At 39.0% G+C, this 20,645-nt stretch overlaps 2 protein-coding genes across 2 annotated transcripts; one reads left to right on the top strand and one right to left on the bottom strand.

The window, feature by feature from the left end:
- Positions 1-202: 202 nt before the first annotated feature.
- Positions 203-14,672, top strand: LOC109068931 (chondroitin sulfate proteoglycan 4-like). Its single transcript, XM_042732278.1, has 10 exons — positions 203-470; positions 1,856-2,019; positions 2,686-6,204; positions 6,297-6,770; positions 6,969-7,145; positions 7,556-7,754; positions 7,843-7,974; positions 8,261-8,436; positions 10,919-11,096; positions 11,205-14,672. The coding sequence occupies exons 1-10, from the start codon at positions 386-388 to the stop codon at positions 13,286-13,288; spliced, it is 7,188 nt and encodes a 2,395-aa protein (XP_042588212.1). The 5' UTR covers positions 203-385; the 3' UTR covers positions 13,289-14,672.
- Positions 14,673-16,243: 1,571 nt separating this feature from the next.
- snx18b (sorting nexin 18b) lies at positions 16,244-19,792 on the bottom strand. Its single transcript, XM_042732279.1, has 2 exons — positions 18,100-19,792; positions 16,244-16,789 (listed from the first exon to the last, which is right to left on the bottom strand). Exons 1-2 carry the CDS (start codon positions 19,544-19,546, stop codon positions 16,542-16,544), a joined length of 1,695 nt encoding a protein of 564 aa, XP_042588213.1. The 5' UTR covers positions 19,547-19,792; the 3' UTR covers positions 16,244-16,541.
- Between the last annotated feature and the right edge of the window lie 853 nt (positions 19,793-20,645).

The raw sequence follows: 20,645 nt of genomic DNA on the forward strand, positions 1-20,645 counted from the left end.
AATGACAAAATGTGTCAGATAAACATTGGCTTTAACATCATGATTGTACGCATTCGAGCTATCCTAAATTAACAGATCAATAAGGATGACAAAAACGAGTCACAGATTCTGCAGCTTTAAGATTTCAGTAGCTTTCATTACTGCTACTAAAGAAGAAGCATACCTATTTCTGAGGCTGGTATTTTCCTCCGTAATTATGGCGTGAGCATTATGAATATGCATGAAGGGGCGGGGTAACCCGTCACACGCCCGTGACGTTCTTTAGATGACAGATTTGCAGGTACAGTGATTTAAAGTTAACAATGATTTAAGTTCGCGCAATGGACGTACTTTGGGGACTATTAAATCAATAAGACATTTAAATTGATCTGAAATACTATGAAACATGTGGATTCACATTTCCTTTGAGCAAAAGTTTTTGTGGAGCGTGTTTGTGCTGCTCTCTTTGACTGGTGGAGAGGCTTTCGGAGGTGAGTGTGAGCAGACCACGACATTAATAATATAATATAAATTTATTTTATTTAATATTGATATGATTTGTTTTTATTTTTTGTTTTTAGAATAGAATAGAATGTTTTTTTTTTTTTAGTTAGTTTATGTTGTCTATATATTTTATTTTTGTTTTTATTTATTATTTTTGTATGGAACGATTATTTATGTAAAATACATCAAATATAAACAATAATTCATAAAGAACATATGTGGAGATAGTGACATTTAAGGAGTAATTAATACCTCACTGTACAAAGTCACTTCTGCACATGTCTGATATGGGATTAGATATAATCCGATCTGTCCAAGTTAATTTTGTTTACTTGCAGCATGAATGGAAGCGACCTCCCCCAGTCCAAAGACAGATAGAGACAGTAATCTGCAATTCAGTGCATTTTTAAAAACATCCTAACATTGCTAGAAAGATGAGATAATGTTGCTTTAAGCATTTAAAAATATGAACCCCAGTTTTCAGCACTGAAATACTTTTATGAGTGTAATTCTTCTGTATTGAAGTTAGGCTATATAAAGTTATGTAAACATTAATGTGATGTATCTCTATCCCAGTGTCCATGCGTTAGGATGGATGCCATGGACTCACTGTTTTTTGAATAGGTGTTTATTTTTGCTGACACTTTGTTGTGCATTACTAGTTTATACAGTAAATTGGACATTCATTACAATCTGTCCCTCACAGGTTGAATCATCAAATTAGAGCAATATAATTAGTAAAAATTCCCTGCTCTACTAACTCAGTATGGTTAGCATTTAGAAAAGCATGTTCATTCCCAGTCACTGTGATTGACAATCTCTATTGACTCCTTTGACACAGTGCTCTAGAAATGAAGCAGTACTACTGTGCTCCTAAAAGGTGTTCAGCACATTAAACTGCATTAATTGAATTCTGATAAAGCATTAGAGGGTTGCAGTCACAACAGCACTTAGTCTAAACTGCATTAGGCACAGAGCAGCAGCTGTCACAGAGCTGTTCAGGCCAATAGAAACTCTTAATTTACTGGGGGCAGTAGCAATGCAATAGCAACTGGGGCAATAGCAACTCAGATACGGACAGTATGCAAGAATAGTCCATGCACTTATGATGAGAGACAAAAGCTGAGGGGATGAATTTAAGTAATTTAAATGTATGAGTTGTATTTCTTAAACAGCAAGACATATCGCCCTCTGGCATTTTTTGTTTTAAGGAATGTGTCCTCTGCCCTTACTGTTGTAAACTGCAAAATGGGAAAAAATGTGTCATGTTTATGTATATGCTTTATTAAGCAAAAGTATTATAAAACGTGGATCAGTAGGGGTTCTATATATTTAAATTTAAAAACTAATTATAGTACACATGACTTTGCAGCTTCTTTCTATGGAGATGGGTTTGTGCATTTGAAGGCAGTTGAGTTGTCTAGTCAGACGTCATTCCATGTACGGTTTCGAACCTCTGGACCCAGTGGCCTGCTGTTCTTGGCAGCTGGGGAGACGGACTTCCTCTGGGTTGGGCTGCATTCTGGCAGAGTACAGGTGATTAATTAAATGCATTACATTTAATTGATTTTATTAAAAAGAAATCTTCACATTCAACACTATTTATAGGTATAGACTTTATTGCAACCTGTAAGTTGATGTTTTGTAACATTTAATTGCAAATTATTTATTAGTTTCTCTTGTATGCATTTTTTTAGAATAAGAGTATGTATCGATTTCAGTGATAAGTCAAAAACAGAAAGAATATTTTAGCATAAGAATACAGTACAATAAAAAAACTGCTGTAAGAAGCTGAGATTACTTAGTGAAATGTTGCCTATGTTGATCAGTTCAGATGAATCAGCTAAATTACAGTAAGTTGAAATCATATAAGAATACTGAAACTTACTCCCATCTATGGCAGTTACATTCATCTGACTTGTAATAAGGTACACGCTCAACACAGATATTTTTTGCCAACAGGCAAAAACAAAAGGCAAGTGATTTCTTGTTGCTTCCAGACAAAAAAGGTCTGTTCATAGTCTAAACCTCCACATGCATCACTGTACTGACAAGTCTTTTCATGCTAAGAAATACTGACATGGAGACTCTGTTGCCTGCAGTTAATGTAGTATGAGTTTCTTAGCAACAAATGTGAAGAGTTAGCTTTTTAAAAGATTATTTCCTACATTACTATAAAGATCTTCTGTCCATCTCTGTCAGGTGCGGATTCAGCTTGGATCTGGGGAACGGAGTGTTTGGTCTGAGAAGGGTTTCCCCTTGAATGATCTGACCTGGCATACATTAGAACTTCAACATGATAATGACAACATCACGCTTACTGTGGACAAAAACTCTATAACATCTGCTAAGATGCCAGGACCTGACTTTGAACTGGATGTCCAGGATGGACTTTTTGTTGGTGGTGTCGGGGATCTGGAAAAATCCTACCTCTCATCCAATGAAACTCCTTTTGGCTTTCGGGGATGTTTGGATGAGGTTCTGTTCAATGAGCATAACCTCCTGTCCTCCCTTAGACCTTACTCTGGATACAAAATGATTCATGAAGTGTCACTTGGTTGCAGCCCACAATTTTCAGGCACTGTCAACGATTCTATAAGTTTTTTCAGTTCCAAAGCATACATGTCCCTACCAACATGGGACGTACCCCAAGAGGGTGTATTTGAATGTGAACTGCATACAGTACATTCAGAGGGGATCCTTTTATACAGCTCTGCAGGAAACGGTAACTATTTTGCCCTGGAGATCCAAAAGGGTCACCTTGTTGCTGTCATTAAAATAGGTGTAACCAAGACAGCATTGCGTTCCTTGATGGTCATCAATGATGGGGCATGGCACATTTTGCGGCTCTATTTGTCTCCTTTGAATCTTCAGTTTACTTTGGGTTTGGAGATGCACAATTCTAGCTTTGGGATAAATGCCAGTGCATTACAGTTTACTGGACCTCTGTTCCTAGGTGGGGTTGATGTCAGCACTTACACAGAAGTTCGCAAGAATGGATTGCTGTCTATGGTAGGGAAGCGCATTGGAGGAGGTTCATTTAAAGGCTGTTTTAGGAATATCAGAGTCAATTACCAAAGGATGGGCCTTCCAAAAGCATTGGTCACCAAGGATATTTCTGTTGGTTGTGAACCACCAAACCAGCTTGGACCCAGTACCACAAGTCCACCAGTTATTACCATAGATTCTGAAAATATCACAGATGCCCTACCTGAGATGGACAAGAAAAATTTCCTTTTACTCAAGGATTTGGAGGTTCTTGAAGGTGGACGGGCAGCACTTGAGTCTAAACACATTAAGATTAATCTAGAGTTCCGTAAGCTTGGGATCCGTCATTCGCAGATTATGTTTCGTGTTGAAGAGCAGCCGGTCCATGGCCAACTCCGACTGGATGTTGACCCTAATCTGGGTGAGAACACCTTCAGTATTCTGGATCTCTGGCATGGAAGGGTCATGTATGTCCATGGAGGATCTGAGGACCTACTTGACTTTTTCATGTTTTCCATCTTCACCAACAGCAAAAAGGAAGTGCCTAGCTTTCTCAATGGGAACCGTCTGCACAGATTTAACATCAGCATCACACCTGTCAATGACGCTCCTGAACTCAGCCTTCCTGAGGGCAGTCTCTTCATTCTTCTAGAGCGCTCAAGACGTCGTATGAGCACAGATGTCCTCAGGGTCATCGACCCTGACAGTAACTCCACAGACCTGATGTTCTCAGTCCTTGGAAACCTGAATACTGTTTCAGGCTTTCTAGAGATCGAGGGACAACTGGGCAGAGCAGTTACCTCATTTTCTCTAAGTGATCTAGAGCAAGGTAAAGTGAGTTATGTCCACAAAGGTGTCAAGAACGCCAGAATGGCTATTAGGGTGAGTGATGGGGACAAGTTAAGCAACACAGTAGTACTAAGGATCATCGCTGTTCCCCTAGAACACAAGGTTGCCAACAACACCGGAGTAGAGGTAACCCAAGGTGAAGCAACCTTTATTAGTAACAAACATCTTGCTGTTCAAGTCAATGTTCCTAAACAAGCAGTGGACATTCGCTATGACGTCACAGTGCCACCAATCTATGGTGAGCTTCAAAGGCTGCATTCAAGTGGTCAATGGAAGCAAACAAGCACATTTACACAAAAACTTCTGGAAAAGGAGCGTTTACGGTATCTCAGCACCTTCCATGGGACGCAGCAAAGTAATATCACTGACAGTTTCAAATGCAAAGCCGCAGTCGGCTCAGTCATTACGGACGAGTTGTTGTTTTTGATTAGAGTGCGCTGGATTCGTTATAGAATCACCAGAAATAAGATAGAGCTCGATGGTGAACAGAAAGTCACATTGACACCTCAACAATTCCATGTTGTTACCAAGGGTGCAAGACTTTCGGAAAACGACCTTCACATTCGTTTATTGACATTACCAAGGAAAGGACATCTTCTTCTCAGTAATAAGATTTTAAAAAAGAACTCAACTTTCAGCCAAGATGACATTAATAATCACAAGTTGCAATATGAGCTCTTAGAAAGGCCAGTTGATGATACAAGAGATATGTTTCACTTCCAAGTATTCTCAAAATTTGCCCTGTCAGGGATTCATGAGTTCAGAATCAGTATCAAAGCTGATATTCATAACATAATTTTAAAAAATCATGGACTTTCTCTCTTGGAAGGGGAGAGCAAGGTCATTACTAAGGCAATGCTTTTCTCAGAGACACCCAGCTCTAGAACAGTACACTACACTGTCACCAGCAGCCCTAAACATGGTGTACTGAAAAGAGTAAACCTCTCTAATTCCTCTGCCAGCAATGACAGCATAATAAAGTTCACCAATCAGGACATTTCAGAGGAACACATCTCGTATGTCCATGATGATAGTGAAACCACCCATGATGCATTTACATTCCTGGCCTCTTTTGGCTCTGTGAAAAATAAGTCCCAAGGCACGGTGGGTACATTTAATATTTCCATCCAGTTGGTTAATGATCAGAAACCCATCCGTCTCGTGGATAAAGTTTTCCATGTGGTGCGTGACAGCCAGCGGTTGCTTACACTGGAAGATTTGTGCTACCATGATGCTGACACAGACTTTGATGACAAAGATCTGCTTTATACCAGACGAAAGATCCCTATGGGTGAGCTGGTCCTGGTAAATGACACCACACACAAGCTTTATCAATTCCATCAGAAGGACTTAGAAGAGAAGAGAGTGCTGTTCATTCACAAAGGGGTGAGTTATGGCCGCTTTGTCCTCTTTATATCTGATGGGAAGCACTACACATCAACACTACTTGAAGTGTCGGCCAATGATCCATTTGTAAAGGTGGCAAACAACACGGGTCTTTTGGTCCAGAAAGGCCAGATGGCCAGTTTAGGAGTTGCTAATTTCAGTATCTACACTAATATGGATGTCAGGCATGATGAAGAAGTGGTCTTTGAGGTGTTTCTACCACCGAGCCATGGGACTCTTTACTGCAATGATATAAAAGCAAATACTTTCACACAGCATGACTTGAAGATGGGTCATGTAATGTATCATCACGATGACAGTGAAATCCTGGAGGACTTTTTTAACTTCACCAGCAAGGTTAAAGGCCTCCGTTTGGATGTAAGTGTGCCAGTTAAGGTGTACCTTGAAAGTCATCAGAAGCCTCCAAGGGTCATTCACAATAACCCAGTTGTGGTGGAAGAAGGAAAGCCTGTCAAAATCGACAAGGAAATTCTCCAGGTTAGTTTTGCTTTATTAAAATAATTTTCAGATAACTTGGTTATGAAATGTAGACTATTATCTATTTAATGTGTATATGTGGTGTGTTCCAGGTCGTTCATGAGGATAACAAACCTTTTGAGATTGTGTATACTGTGAAGGTGGCACCCACTTACGGTTTTCTGCGGATATCTGTGCTAGAGGAAGATCACTACCGTGGCAGTCAGGAGAATCCCATCCAAAGCTTTTCACAGGGTGATATCAATGAAGGGCATGTTCAGTATGTTCAAACAGAGCATGGATATGTTAATGACTCCTTTTCACTTGACATAACCAATGGCATTCTAACAATCCATGATCTCATAGTCATAGTGGATATTATCCCCTTGTACATCCCACTAGAAGTGTCCAATATGACCCTGATAGAGGGCTCTTCTAAAGCTCTCACTCAGGACATCATCAAAGTTGTCAGCCGACACTTTCATGGACTCCAAATCTTCTATCTTGTAACCGAGGGGCCTCATCATGGACGAATTGAACACTCAAGAATCCCTGGTGTCCCAATTCCATCTTTCACAAGGGCTCAAGTGAGTTTCTGTTCTTCACATGTTTACTTTGTTTCTCTTCACTCCCATACAACAAAGGTCAAACAAAGGCAATACATTTATCACAGTTTATATTAGTAAATTAAATGTATATAATCATTATGAAAGGATAATATTCACTAGTAGTTTTTATAATATATGTTGCTACAAAAAATAATTGTATTCCTTCTTTTGCCACAGGCTGAACAGGGATACATATTCTATGTCCATGATGGAAGTGAGACCGTGGCTGATAATTTTACAGTGGTGGCCAATAATACAGATATCCGGAAGCAAAGTTTGCCATTTGTAGTTTATGTCAATATAACACCCATAAACGATGAACCCCCAATTGTAACTGTCAACAGAATTCTTAAGGTAAGGTTTTTCCATTAAGCTAATGTGTAATCTTCTTATATGTGTAGTACTTGTGGAAATAAATTGTAAGTTATAAAACAAATATAAAACTTTTTTCAAATGACATATTTCATCTTCTTCACACAGACCCAACACATTTGTGCACTAGCACTAAAATAGTGGTACATTCATCTAATATAGGTTTGGCACATATTGTTTTTCCATTTTCATCATGGAAAAAAGCCATGGTTAAAACCAGCTTAAACTGTGTGGAAGCCTAGACATTAGATGCCCGCTTTGGCCAGAAGGAGGCTCAGTAAACACATTCTAAAATAGCCTCTGGTCTCAAAAAAAAAGTTTCTAGTGAAAAATGTCAAACCTCACCTGACAAAACATGACCAGAACTGATAGCATCATGTTTCTTTCTTTAGGTGTGGGAAGGTTCTGTGACAGAGATAAGCACTGAAGACCTCAGTTCTGAGGATCCAGATTCTCCTCCTGAGAGCCTAGAATTCATCATCACTCCACCAAGTAATGGGCATCTGGGCCTGAAGAGCGCCCCCTCCAGGCCTGTTCTGAACTTCACCCAAGAGCATATTAGTCATGGCCAGCTGGTGTTTGTACATAGTGGTTAGTTCACGTTATAAAGTGACCATAAGATTTGATAACCCATATTCCTTGATCTCTCAGTAGGTCTGTGGTATTTATGTTTTGACAGGTGCCCTGTCTGGAGGATTTCACTTTCAAGTCAACGATGGGGTGAACTTTGCTCCAAGGCAAATCTTCAGTGTTGCAGCCCAATCTCTGGTTATCAGCTTAGAGAAAAATAAAGAGCTCAAAGTTTTCCCAGGTTTGATTTTATTGTGCTTAAAGAAAATTCAGGACTTCTTTGTTGCCATTTCTTCAAATAAAACTCAAGTGATATTTTGTACTGCTGTTAATGCTATACATTTTTTCGTAGCAAGAGTGCCGTTCATATGAAGCAATAGGGTAGCAAAAGAACAAGATATTGTAGCAGACTGCAGCAGCTGGACTGGATTGTAAAAAGTGAAACTCAGACTAGCCTAGTCAATGAAACAGTAGTGGTGCAGTTGTCTGTGTGATGTAAAGGATGTATTTCCTGTATATTTCTACAGGGTCTTCAAAGTTAATTACTGAAGATGAGCTGCTGATAATCACAAATGACTTTGATGATATTTATGGCAATCGCACCATCACATACTCTGTGACCTCCCCTCCAAGATTTGGCAGCCTGATTTGGAAACAAGATGAAAATTCCACAGAAGAAATCTCATCCTTTACCCAAAACATGGTATTTATGATATCTGCTTCTGAGTTTTGTTGGCTGATGTTAAAATGTGTACTTCTTTTCAAAAGTATGTTCACATGGAAGTGTTCTTAAATTCTAGAGAGGAATTGTTGCAGGATAGGTGCATTGCTAAGACAAAAGCAAACTACTTTTGAGCTAGCAAGTTCTGCTAATGTTTAACATTTGAAATGCTCTACCACAGATGTCATTCAGGATAGATGTTTTGAAGATATATATGATTTCAAGGATGTTTTTCCATGTCAAAGAAATTCAATTTCATGTAACATTATTTGAGCATAACATTAAGTTGTTCTGACAGAAATTGTATTGTGATGTATCTGTATAGCTAACAACTTAAAGCGATAGTTCACCCAGAAATGAAAATTTGATGTTTATCTGCTTACCTCCAGGGCATCCAAGATGTAGGTGACTTTGTTTTTTCAGTAGAACACAAAGATTTTTAACTCAAACTGTTGCAGTCTGTCGGTCGTACAATGTAAGTGGATTCATCACGGCTTTCGGTCGTACAATGTAAGTGGATGGGAATCACGGCTTTGAGAGTCAAAAAAAAAAAACATACACAAACAAAACTACTCTTAATTGAGATTGTACAGTAGATAGAGTGTTAATGTTAAGTTTGAGAGAAGAAGAAGAAGAAGAAGACACATCATGCGCGGACTGAAGAAGGAGACGCGAACGCGCTCAGGACAGTTCAGACATTGAAGTGAAAATCAGAGGTAAAAAACTAAATAAATACTGTTCAGTTTCTTGCACAGACCGATTGTTTTGGTGTGTTTGTTTATTAAAGTCCTGTCACGAGCCGCAGGGTTCAATTTGGTTTAGTTTGTGTATGTTTTATGACTCTCAAAGCCATGATTCCCATCCACTTCCATTATATGACTGACAGACTGCAACAGTTTGAGTTAAAAATCTTCGTTTGTGGTCTACTGAAGAAACAAAGTTACCTATATCTTGGATGCCCTGGGGGTGAGCAGATAAACATCAAATTTTCATTTTTGGGTGAACTATCCCTTTAAGCAAGTCTGCACATGACTGCTGTATGTCATTTTCATGACGTCATAACCAGCCCATCTGCAGCCCAAATTATAATTTTTTTTTGGCATCACAATTTTTATTTGGGCAGTAAGAAATTTAGATGTAAACTTCACTCTCTTGCATGTTATCTGAATCAAACACACAAAGGAAATGATAGAGCATAATGCCAACACTTTTTCATCTTCTAGTGACTTACTTGTTCTTTAAGTTGATTTATTTTTAAAATGTGATATTAAATAACATTTATCTGCCTTTTTCCTGAACATGGAAGTCTCGCCCAACTCATACTGGAACGATGCTTTACATTTCCAGTCTCTGGTGTTTCTAGCCAAATTCTAGTCAAAACGTATTTTCCGAGCTCGTAATATAACGTTTAAAAATGGTTTTGAAAATGGTTTTAAAAAGCACATGGTGCCATAGTTTCATTACATTATAGTGTTGCAATGTCTATCTTTGTGCAGTTACTCAACTATAGTAGAGTGAGTTGATGACATGGTTAGATGACATGAAGTGACCCACGGTTAGCTGCATTGAAAACACATGAGCACACATATCCTACATACGGCTCCTGATCAGGATGAAGTTCAGGGGATTTTGTCCACAAAACACATTGTTTTATTATTTTACATTCTGTCTTTTAACTTAAGCATTGTAGATTTGCTTTTGCGCAAAACAAGTACTTTACAGGAATTCTTGAATTTTATTGCTGTTACTGTGGCAGCCGACAACACAGCTTAACCCTGCCAACATTATTATATTTACTGTGCGTTCACATTGCCGCCGTCGAGTGCGTCAAAAATCACTCTGGCCGCCCTGCTAACAACGCTGTAGAAAGATTTGTGGATGCTCTGGCATAGATCGAATGCTTATCTTGTATTTAAAAGGGCCCCAAAGCAAACAAGCTTGTTGATCTTGTGCAGACTGACCACAAGGAGGGGACACGTCATAGATTATTGCAAACCCGCTACAGCAATAATCAACCTCTCCTCCATTTTGCTTGGGAACTAATGTGGTGGGAACCAAAGTTTACAGGGCTGCGTTCTCTGGAAACCTCTCAAGTGGTGGACTTCTACGCTCCGATTGGTCGCCTCCGAACCGCATCATAGCTCATTACCATAAAGTTGCTCTGATTTCAACTTTCCTCGAAGCCCTCAACGTCCAAGTCACGTCGGCTCACATTGAAAATGAATGACTTCCGGCCACTTTGACACTCTCGACGGCGGCGGTGTGAACGCACGGTTAGTTATAAATTAAATTAATTCAGTTGATCTTTACACCATTTTAACATGAATTTCTATGGAGACGGAAACACGAGAGCATCCAAATGGAAGTTAGAATCCATCATGACGACGCTGATAGGTTATTCAGGAAAAAGGTGGATTTGATCATTCTAACTTATAAATTAGCTAAATGACTTGTGTTATTTTAGGTGAAAGAACGTGCTGTGCTGTATGCACAGACTAAACCTGTTTCATGGGCCACTACAGATTCCTTCACCTTCACTGCGTCATGCCCCCCAGCATTCCTCCAAGCTCATACCTTTAACATCCACATCTCTTATGAAAATACAGGCCCAGAGCATAGGAGTGCACTCTTAACAAATACAGGTAATGATTTCTGACTTCTGGTTATTGTAATATGAAAAACAATTAAAAAATATTTTTTATATGATTACCATTTAATTAACAACACTAACATTCATATTTATTATTTAGGTGCTGTCGTTGCTGAGGGTAGTAGTGTTCTCATTGATAAATCAAAATTGGATGCCACAAACGTTTTGGGAAAATTAGATGAAGCAGAACGTAATTTCTATGAGGTCTGGTACGAAATCACCTCTCCACCCCACCATGGTACAATTGTTGTAGGTGAAAAGAACCTGACACATGAAAGACCAAAGATATCTCAATTCAACCTCCATAAGCATGGAATCATATACGTACATGACGACTCAGAGACCACTCATGACAACTTCACCTTTGATGTGTGGCTAATCCCCAAAGGAAAGCCTGCTCAACGACCTCAGAGTACAGATTATATAGTATCTGAAATATTTAACATCACTGTGACCCCTGTTAATGACCGGCCTCCTGTGCTCAAGACAGGATCCCCTCGACTCAAAGTAGTCAAAGGGGACACTGTGACCTTGGATCCTGAGAATCTCTATGTGGAGGACCAAGACACTCCACCTGAGGAGCTTTATTATACTGTAATCAGCAAGCCCAAAAATGGCTTCCTTGCTTTGGAGGGTCAGCTCAATAAGTCTATCAGCACCTTCACCCAAGCTGATGTAAATCAAGGAAGGGTGCACTTTGTACAAAAAGGGGAACTCTCATCAGGGGTCATCCACTTCAGCATCACTGATGGATTCCACAGACCACTCTACAAGCTCTTCAGTGTAGAGGTTGAGAATATCACCATCAGTGTGGTCAACAACACTGGACTGACTCTATTGCAAGGCCAGACCACAGTGACTCTGACATTTGAGAACCTGGCCGCAGTGTCCAATGAGAGAGATGCATCCATTAAGTATTTAGTTACAAGCTCACCAAGTCATGGGAGTGTCATGGTTATGGAAGAACCGGTCACATACTTTGACCAAGAGGACCTGCACACCGGCAGAGTATTTTATAACATGAGTGACCTGTCATCCCCTCGAGACTGCTTTGAGTTCACGGTCTTCACATCTGAGAGTAACCTGACCAACCAGGTGGTCAACATCACAGTCAAGCCACTGATCCACCTTGGGGAGCATGTCAGGATCCCAGATGGCATCCCAGTGAAGCTACGAAAGGACGTCCTGGATGCAACAGAATTGGCCACCCTTAGTGCTAGTGATCCCATTTTTGAAATTCTTGAGCCACCGAAACATGGAAAGCTAGTCAAAGTGACATTTGACCTTGGAGGAGCCTCTCACTCGGTGGAGTCCTTCTCATTCAGGGATGTGGAACAAGGCAGAGTGGCCATTGAAGAAAACATCAACTTCCATGCCATTTATGGCAACACAACAGCACCCAGGTACAACTTCACAGCGGTCCATCCACTTAATGACTCATTTGTTTTCCTTTTGAAGGCAGCCAACGTCCAGCCTGCTATGGGCGAATTTGTGTACCTAGTATTACCTTATGATCCCATTACAGGGAAGCATATGCTTTCAGAGCCGACCAAGATGCCGTCATTGAACAAATCAACAAATACTATGCATTCTCCATCTCACATAGATCCATCAACAAGACCACACAGGACTGCTTCAAAGCTAAAACCTCGAAACCGCTGGGGGAACCACACACGAAGCAGATCCACGGTCCCTCACGTGCACCGTACCACTATGAGCAAGTTGGAACCCTCCCCGAAAAATACTTTGGTGAGGATGGAGACTTTACCGAGACCTGCCTCTGATCCCCTGTTCATCATCCTGCCACTTCTGGCCTGCCTCCTCCTGATTGTTATTCTTGTGGTTCTCATACTTGTCTTCCGGCACCGCAGGGAAAAGCGGGCCCACCCGGCAATGATACAGCATCTGACAGGGAACCCTGGTGAAGATATTTTAGCCAGAGGCCCATATCTGGGTCAGCCTGAGAGAAGTCTCACTGTTCCTTCAGTTATAGTCACCCCCCTCACTCCGAGTTGCCCGGATAGTCCTGTTTTACAGGAAGTACATAACGCAGCCTTGGGGCCAGCAATTGAACAAGCTGTGTCTCCATTTCTCCTTTGCACATGGAATCCACTTAACCCTGTTTCTGTCCAGCAATGTTCACCAGCAACACAACCCCTTAAACAAAACCAATACTGGGTTTGACTCAACTCTTTTTATCACATCCAGATGTTGCTTGAACCAATTTTGTGAACTATCATTGTGCATGACCATGATCGGAGACTTAGCATTAAAGGCAGTAGAAAGTAAGCTTCTAAGTTTAATACCATACATTGAGAAACTTAAATATCTATTCAGACTCTGAAGGTCTCTTGACTTAGTATCAAGGGAAATATCACCAAATAACTACAATTTTAACATTAATTTTTCATGATAATCCTATTGTTTCAGTTTTGTCCTGCCACAGCTTAAAATTGTTTCTTACAAAACACAGATGGCCACCAAATCTTATTACATGGTCAGAATATTTTACATTTTCCAGTACACATAGTCAGAAAAAATGTGCAAAAATTGTTCCTTTAGCTTGTCACTGGGCAGGATCCTCAAAGGTTCACTTAAGGTAATATTATGTACCCTTTATGGGTAGATAAGGTACAAAGGTACACATTTGAGGGTACTAGCCCAATGACAAACAATGGGTTTTTGCAAATTTCTTTGGTAATGTGCTATAGATAGAATGAATGAACAATGTTTAATTCAGTTCACTGAATACAGTATAAAACAATTGTTTATCAAAATTTTAAATCCTTTGCCACATTTTAGAGGTAAAACACCACATGTGTTTGTATCCAGTGTTCATGGTTTTTATAAAATACTGATATAGGTCACTATTCTACTTAACTCTTCATGTAGTAACAATACATTATTGTTTTAATGATTATTAGGATTGCATAAATAATAAAGTATTGTTATTACACGTTAGCCTACAGGCAGGGAAGGTACTGGAATAGGGAAGGTAAAGTTTATTTCAGTTTATTCGTTATTATATAAAGTGCAAGATATAGAATAACTACTGCTTCTACAAGATAACTAAACTGAATATTTATTTCACAGTTTCTCTCTAAATGGTTTTTAAAAAGGACTATTGCTTCATGCTGTACCCTTATGCCTTATGTTTATTTATATGGTCACATTTGCTGTAAACAAAGTCTGTCAGAAAGTAATGAAATTGAAGAGGGAACTGAAACTGCTCAAAGGTGCATTTTAAAGAAGTGTCTAAAATTAAAATATTACGCTGAGCACAAAAACAAAACCTCCCTCAGAAATATTGCACCATAATTTTTTACATTCCTAACAAGATGGCATTAGCAGGAGATACAACAGAAATGTGCTGATATTGACAATCTGTGTTTGTTATCTTGTAATACCTATAATTTACTATGGGCTACAGATTTATGAATGTTCACATGTACGTGTGTATTTATGTCTGTTTGATAGAGAAAGTATCTCTGAGTTAGATGCATTAATGTAAAAATGATTGTCATTACATGTATAAATCTATGAAATAATAAATGATTGCTTTTTTATAGTCCTTTGGCCAGTTTTGAAATTTAACAAAATAATATTTATGATTAATACAGTATATAAAATATATAAGTGTAGTTAGGGTTAGGGTTGAATCGCATTACATTACTGGTAATAAATATAGCACCAAATATTGATATAAACAGTGATTCATAGAAACACAAATGAATAGTGTAGTTTTTTTTTTCTCTTTAGCATTGTTTTATGTGTGGGCTTAGTGATCAGGGTGTAGGAATAAATTCTTCATGATTAAGGACCTGAGTGTGTGGAAAGAGAAGCCTAACTTTAGCTCTGATAAATAATTCAAACGCAGTGAGAGATTGACTGCTCCGGGCAGCTCTGGTTTTTCTCCCTAGTAAGCACAGAAACTAATAATGGTACAATCTCCTTCAAGAGGTCATTTGATTGGAGCTCTGAGGCCTGACTCTTGAGTATGCTGATCTTCCTTGATGGGTGATTATTTTTCCATTTTTGTTCTTTTTTAACAGTTCTCAAAACCTTTTTACATGATGGACCATTTAAAGAGTAAAACAAAAATTGCGAAAGCCCTAACAACTCAAATCTCTTGTGAGGCTCTCATTGGTCACTGGTCGTCCTTTTTACCAGTTTGTTTTTGTTCTTCTTTGAAATGGACTTGACCACTACTGTTACTGAATTTACACAAGCCAACTATTCTCAAGCTAAAAATTTGGAATAAACATTGATAATATAACTGTTACACTGACCTGTAACAGCTATATTATCAAAGTGATACAACAGAAACAATTTGACAAAATTTATGTTAACACAATCAGTTGATTGTTGAATTACTAATAATTAATTGTTACGAGTTTATTTATTGGATGATTCATTTAATGTTGGTGCTTTTTCTCAAATATATTTCTATATTTAGGTCTGTTTTGGTAAACCAGCCAGTAACAACTGGCAGACCACTGGGAATCATTCACGGACCACCAGTGGTCCAGAGTTTGAGAACCGCAGTTCCATTTTTAAGGTTTCACTTCAATTTTTCTTGCTCATACAGCTGGTAACGGTCTTGAGCTCTTAAAATTTTTCCACTAAGCTCATTTGCTGTACCTTAACTAAAATACTTATGTAGTAACATGGGAGAAAGAGTCTAAACTGAATAATGAAAGTGCTGGTAAACTAGTACTGTGAGGGATCCACTCTGCCTCGTCTGGAATGTCCTCTAGATAAAGGGTTCAGCCCATGTTTTCTAGGTCATTGTTCCTTTGCACTTATCCTCCAGGGCTGAGAAACTGTGTCTCATCTTTCTCTTGCAAGCTCTTAATGTAAAACAGACACAGGCCTCTCCTTCAGAGCAAAATAGATAAAGGTTACTAAAAGTATAACTTGCAGAGACTGACAAGGATCAGAAACAACCGTACTTGACAGACCGACACAATAAGACATTCAAATACATAATGTATCTTTATATATTTATTTATATTTTTTGGATTATTGGGGTCAGTTGAGAGTTCAGAAGTGACATTTGATTTTATTTAAAATGGTCAATGGTATGTGTAATTTGTCAGTATCGTATCAGTACAGGCACACAATTATAAGTAATCTATTTTGTTTATATCGACTGTAACTACTAAGCCGATTAAAATGTAAACTTAAAATTGTGGTAATGTTTCAAGGGTTTCAACTCAAATCAATTCTGATTAAGTTATGTATAATCAGATTATATAGTATTCTACATTTTAAGGACCATTGTCAATTTCTGGCACATGTTGTCATCATTTTTTGTTCTCAAAGCCACCCCAAACACTACTACAAGACAGTAAGTGTACTTTCGTGAGTCTATAATAAAAAGGCTGCGTATTTGTTTTATTTCAGTTCTCTCACAAAAGTGTGGGAATGTAACGTCCTAAGCCTGGTCATACATGTCCAAGGCTTCCTCCAACTTGCCTGTGATTTTCTGAAAGAAGGTGATCTGCTGCTGTAAGAAATGCTGCATCTGTGCCTTGAAGTCACGCACACGTACGCGATGAAAGTGCTGGATCTCAGCTAGCGTAGCGCAGGAGATGATGTTGCAGCGGTCGTGGATGCCTCCACCTGCAATGCCATCTTTTTCCTCCCCGTGTTTCTGGCTCTCCTTGGCCTTAGTGAGGGCTCCTGGAGAAAGACAGAAGTTAACAGAAAGAAACAAGGAAAGCAATGGTTTATTTAAAGTATTAAAATCTACAACACCCAATCACATCTGCAAAAACACACATGCACTCTTTTGAACACATTAAACTGCAAGCTCAGTCCAGTCAGGCTTCTGATTTATGGCTTAAATCAATATTCCCGGTACGCTTCAAGTCATGAAATGGTCTCTTATTAACACTCTAATTTCAGATTCCTGGTCTTATTGTGCAGGATTCAGTGCGTTAGTATTCCAAATAAAAAAAAAATGTGATAACTTGCTTGAAAAATATTTCTTTTAGATGACTTCACAAATACCTTCTGCTTTTCACCCCTCCATTCTGATATGCAACGCCTTCTTTTCAAGGTCCAATCAATTCCAGATGGAAAAAAATCCTGGCCTACATTTTTTTCTTGCCAAATATCACGTTTCACCCTGGGATATTTCTGATTACGGAAGTAAAATAAGCTGTGAATGTAGCTTCACATCAACGTTAAGAAGACAATCACATACAGTACATAAAATGTTTAGTTAAAAGATGTGTTTTTACATCCAAGGCATCAGAATAACTATGTCTGTGTGTTAAAATGTAGTGTAAGCGTTCACAGCTACCCTGTGCTGGGGCCCTAAGTTTAGGATTAGAGCCTTCAACACAAAAGTTTTCCCAGCATCAGTTGTTTTATGTGGACAAGCAATTTCTCATGCAAAACCACATTAACTATTTGCGTCATATAAACCCAGAGATATGATTCTGTAAAAAAGAATGACATCAGTAAATTTCTTGTCACAGTAAAGGAAAAACTGAATAGTCAGAAGTACACACTTCCCCCACTAAAGGGATGTGGGAATTACAACAGGGTTAATGTCATTCCACCAAATCAACACACATCTCAAGCTGCAAGAGCTAGCAGGCCTCATATGCTCCCTCTCTCTCACACCAGGGAAAAATCAGGACAAGTCATTTGACATACTGCTGAGAACCTGTTGCGTTGTGCCATTTGCTATTAGGTATAAAAAGTTAATACATTTAAAAAGCAAACCATTTTACATCAGCAGCTATAACGCCATCAATCCAATTCAGTATGAATAAGATGCTTCTTGAAATAGCAGTTTATGATTCTGATTTAGGTTTCCACTTAAATATTAACTTGACGTGTGGTGGGTTGACTGGATAGTGCATCACTTCTTTAAACTGATGGCATGCACATAATCTACTGACCTACTGACCTATATTCACTTTATGGCATGCCATTCTGATAAGTGGTATTCGAGCAAACACATGAGAAAAATCCCAAACCTTTCTGAACATGGATAATGTCTGGAAAGTTTGCAAGATGGCCCTGGTAAATCGCTAAAAGATCGGAAATTGGCTCCAAATCCTGACGGGGCTGCTCTGCAAAGTAATCCCCAATGGTCTCGTAGACTTCTCCAGTGTGCACCATGGCCTTGTTTAATGGAGCTGAATATACTTGCTGGTCGAATTCAAAGGCCTGACTTAGAAGTCTGAAAGCCTGTCCAACTCTCTGATACTCCTTTTTAAAACCAGTGATCTGCTTTCTGGCAAATTCGTTAATAGTGACATTGAGCTGTATGATGTTTTCGTCCATTTTTTTGGTGAACGTTTTGAAACCATCCACGTTGCTTTCCACCTCTTGTAAGTCCAGCGGTAAAGCTGGAGGACAGATAGTGAGGAAGAAGTTAGCGCCGACTAGGTAATCCTTCTCAGCTTTTCGCTTGCCTTGCTTCCAAGCTTTTTCGTCGTTGCTGCTGCAGGTGAGAAAATGCTGGAAAACGTCACACTTAGATAAAATAGGATGACTTGTCATGTGATTCATCCACCATATTAAACCTTTCCTCCTCTTCGAAATGAAATCCTCTTCGAATCGACCCGTGGCTTGTTTCTCAGGCAAATGAGGAACCGAAATGACAGGGAATTTTTCTACAAGCCGTGCATAAAGCCAGTCAAAGTGCTTGTATCTTCTATTCACCTGGTTTTGAGTATGACTAGGCGTGAGTCCGTAGGACATATAGCTCTTCATGCCTTTGAATTTGGTCTGTTTTGTAGGATCATCAATAGTGCAAGTGAATGGATATGGGTTATCTTGCCATTCAGGACCGTATTGGCCCATAACCACAAATATTTTGTCTCCATCTCTGACCAAACCTGAAGCTTCACCCAAAACGAACGCCTCACCGCCTGACTTTACAAAGGTTGAAAACCTATTGAGGTTTTTCCCAACTGTTCCTGTACTTTTGGACTGTTGTGCACTACCACGTCGAGAAGCTGAGGTGCTTGTCATGGGATATCCCGCTTGAGCATTCCCGCGTTTTTCAGGTGTTCCTCCGTGTTCATCCGCAGTTCCGCTGTCATCCCAGTCATCATCCCAATCCTCATCACTTCCCTGACTGGTCTGAAAACTGTGTCGCTGCTGCTGAAGATGTCCCTGGTAAACAGCGGAATGAGTGGGAGTCGATTCATTTGAGGTATCCCTCCTCTGAGGACTAGTTTGGCAGTAATAGTGCTGACTGGCGGGTGTCCCGTTACCGTGTAGTGATGTGTCAGTCCTTATAATCTCCACGTATGATGCAGGGAAGAGTCCCGTCTCACCTCTGCTGTTCGTGCCCTCCAACCAACCATCGACAACCTCTTCACTACTCAAAGTTAGAAGTTCACTCTCTGTCACAGATATCTCGCCGGGATTTTCAGAGATAAAGTCGTATAAAGCTCTCGCTCTGAGCGCCATAGTTGTGTGGAAACGCTTTGTAAACTCAGTTTACAAAGTTACAATAAACTCTCCTCCGCGCCGTCCCGTTAAAACAACCTCTTCGGGAATTCACGCTCTCTGTTTCCTACCAAAACACGTCGATAACTTTTAAAGACATTATCCCGTGAAAACAGATTGAAATTCCTCTCAGAAGAGTATTGAAAAAGTGGGTTTTGTGTACGCCTGCCTCTGCTCGCTGAATGCTCTGTGGTCCAGGGCAGAATAATCGAGGGTGGAGCCAGTCAGAATAATCAGCCTGGGGTCACGAATAAACCCCGGTGCCCCTTCATGGAGCAATACCGCTGAATGTACACCATCGTAGATTTATTCTCATCGAAGACATGTCATCTTTATATCATTATATGTTGCTATTAACGCATCGTTAACATTTTTATAACAACTTTGTTATCATAATATAATGACCAGTATATATAGCATATCTCTATCAGTTATTATTTATAACTATTAGGATGTTCATTAATATTTTTAAACAATTTTTTAAACTTTTAATGTAAAAATGATTAAATGCTGAGTAAAAAAAAATATATTTTTAAGTGTATTCTCTTTTTTTTCTCTTGTACTTTGTAAAAAATGCTCAGTATGTATAGCAGTATCGGTTTCATTAATTATTTGTAACTAGAATGTTCATTAATAATTTTTTTTAACAATTTTTAATGTAAAAATGATTGAATGTTGAGTAAAAAAATATATATATTCAAGTGTATCCTCTTTTTTTTCTCTTGTACTTTGTAAAAAATGCTCAGTATGTGTTTAGATTCTTATTTGTAACTAGAGTGTTCATTAATAATTTTTTAAACAATTTTTAAACATTTAATGTAAAAATGATTTTTAAGTGAATACTTAATAAATCATATTTCCGAGTGTAACGTCTTTTTCGCTTGTACTTGTAAAAAAAAAAGCTTTTATAGTTCACTTAGCCTGGATTGAGTGTTAAGAGGATAATGTGTTGATTATCAACATACTTCATTGGCTGAAAATATATACGAGGCTAAAGACCTAAACGGTCATAAAAGTCACTGTGCCAAATTTAATGTAGGCTAATCCTAGACACATTACT

The sequence above is a fragment of the Cyprinus carpio genome, chromosome B10, assembly GCF_018340385.1.
Source record: "Cyprinus carpio isolate SPL01 chromosome B10, ASM1834038v1, whole genome shotgun sequence".
Classification (NCBI taxonomy): Eukaryota; Metazoa; Chordata; class Actinopteri; order Cypriniformes; family Cyprinidae; genus Cyprinus; species Cyprinus carpio.

What these genes read in the sequence shown, in the direction of transcription:
- snx18b (XM_042732279.1), bottom strand. Translation starts at nt 19,546, where the DNA reads ATGGCGCTCAGAGCGAGAGCTTTATACGACTTTATCTCTGAAAATCCC. An exon ending in CATTATCCATGTTCAGAAAG is followed by an intron (nt 16,790 to 18,099) that starts GTTTGGGATTTT and finishes GTCTTTCTCCAG; the next exon opens with GAGCCCTCACTAAGGCCAAG.
- LOC109068931 (XM_042732278.1), top strand. Translation starts at nt 386, where the DNA reads ATGTGGATTCACATTTCCTTTGAGCAAAAGTTTTTGTGGAGCGTGTTT. An exon ending in TCGACAAGGAAATTCTCCAG is followed by an intron (nt 6,205 to 6,296) that starts GTTAGTTTTGCT and finishes GGTGTGTTCCAG; the next exon opens with GTCGTTCATGAGGATAACAA. An exon ending in TGCACTCTTAACAAATACAG is followed by an intron (nt 11,097 to 11,204) that starts GTAATGATTTCT and finishes TTTATTATTTAG; the next exon opens with GTGCTGTCGTTGCTGAGGGT.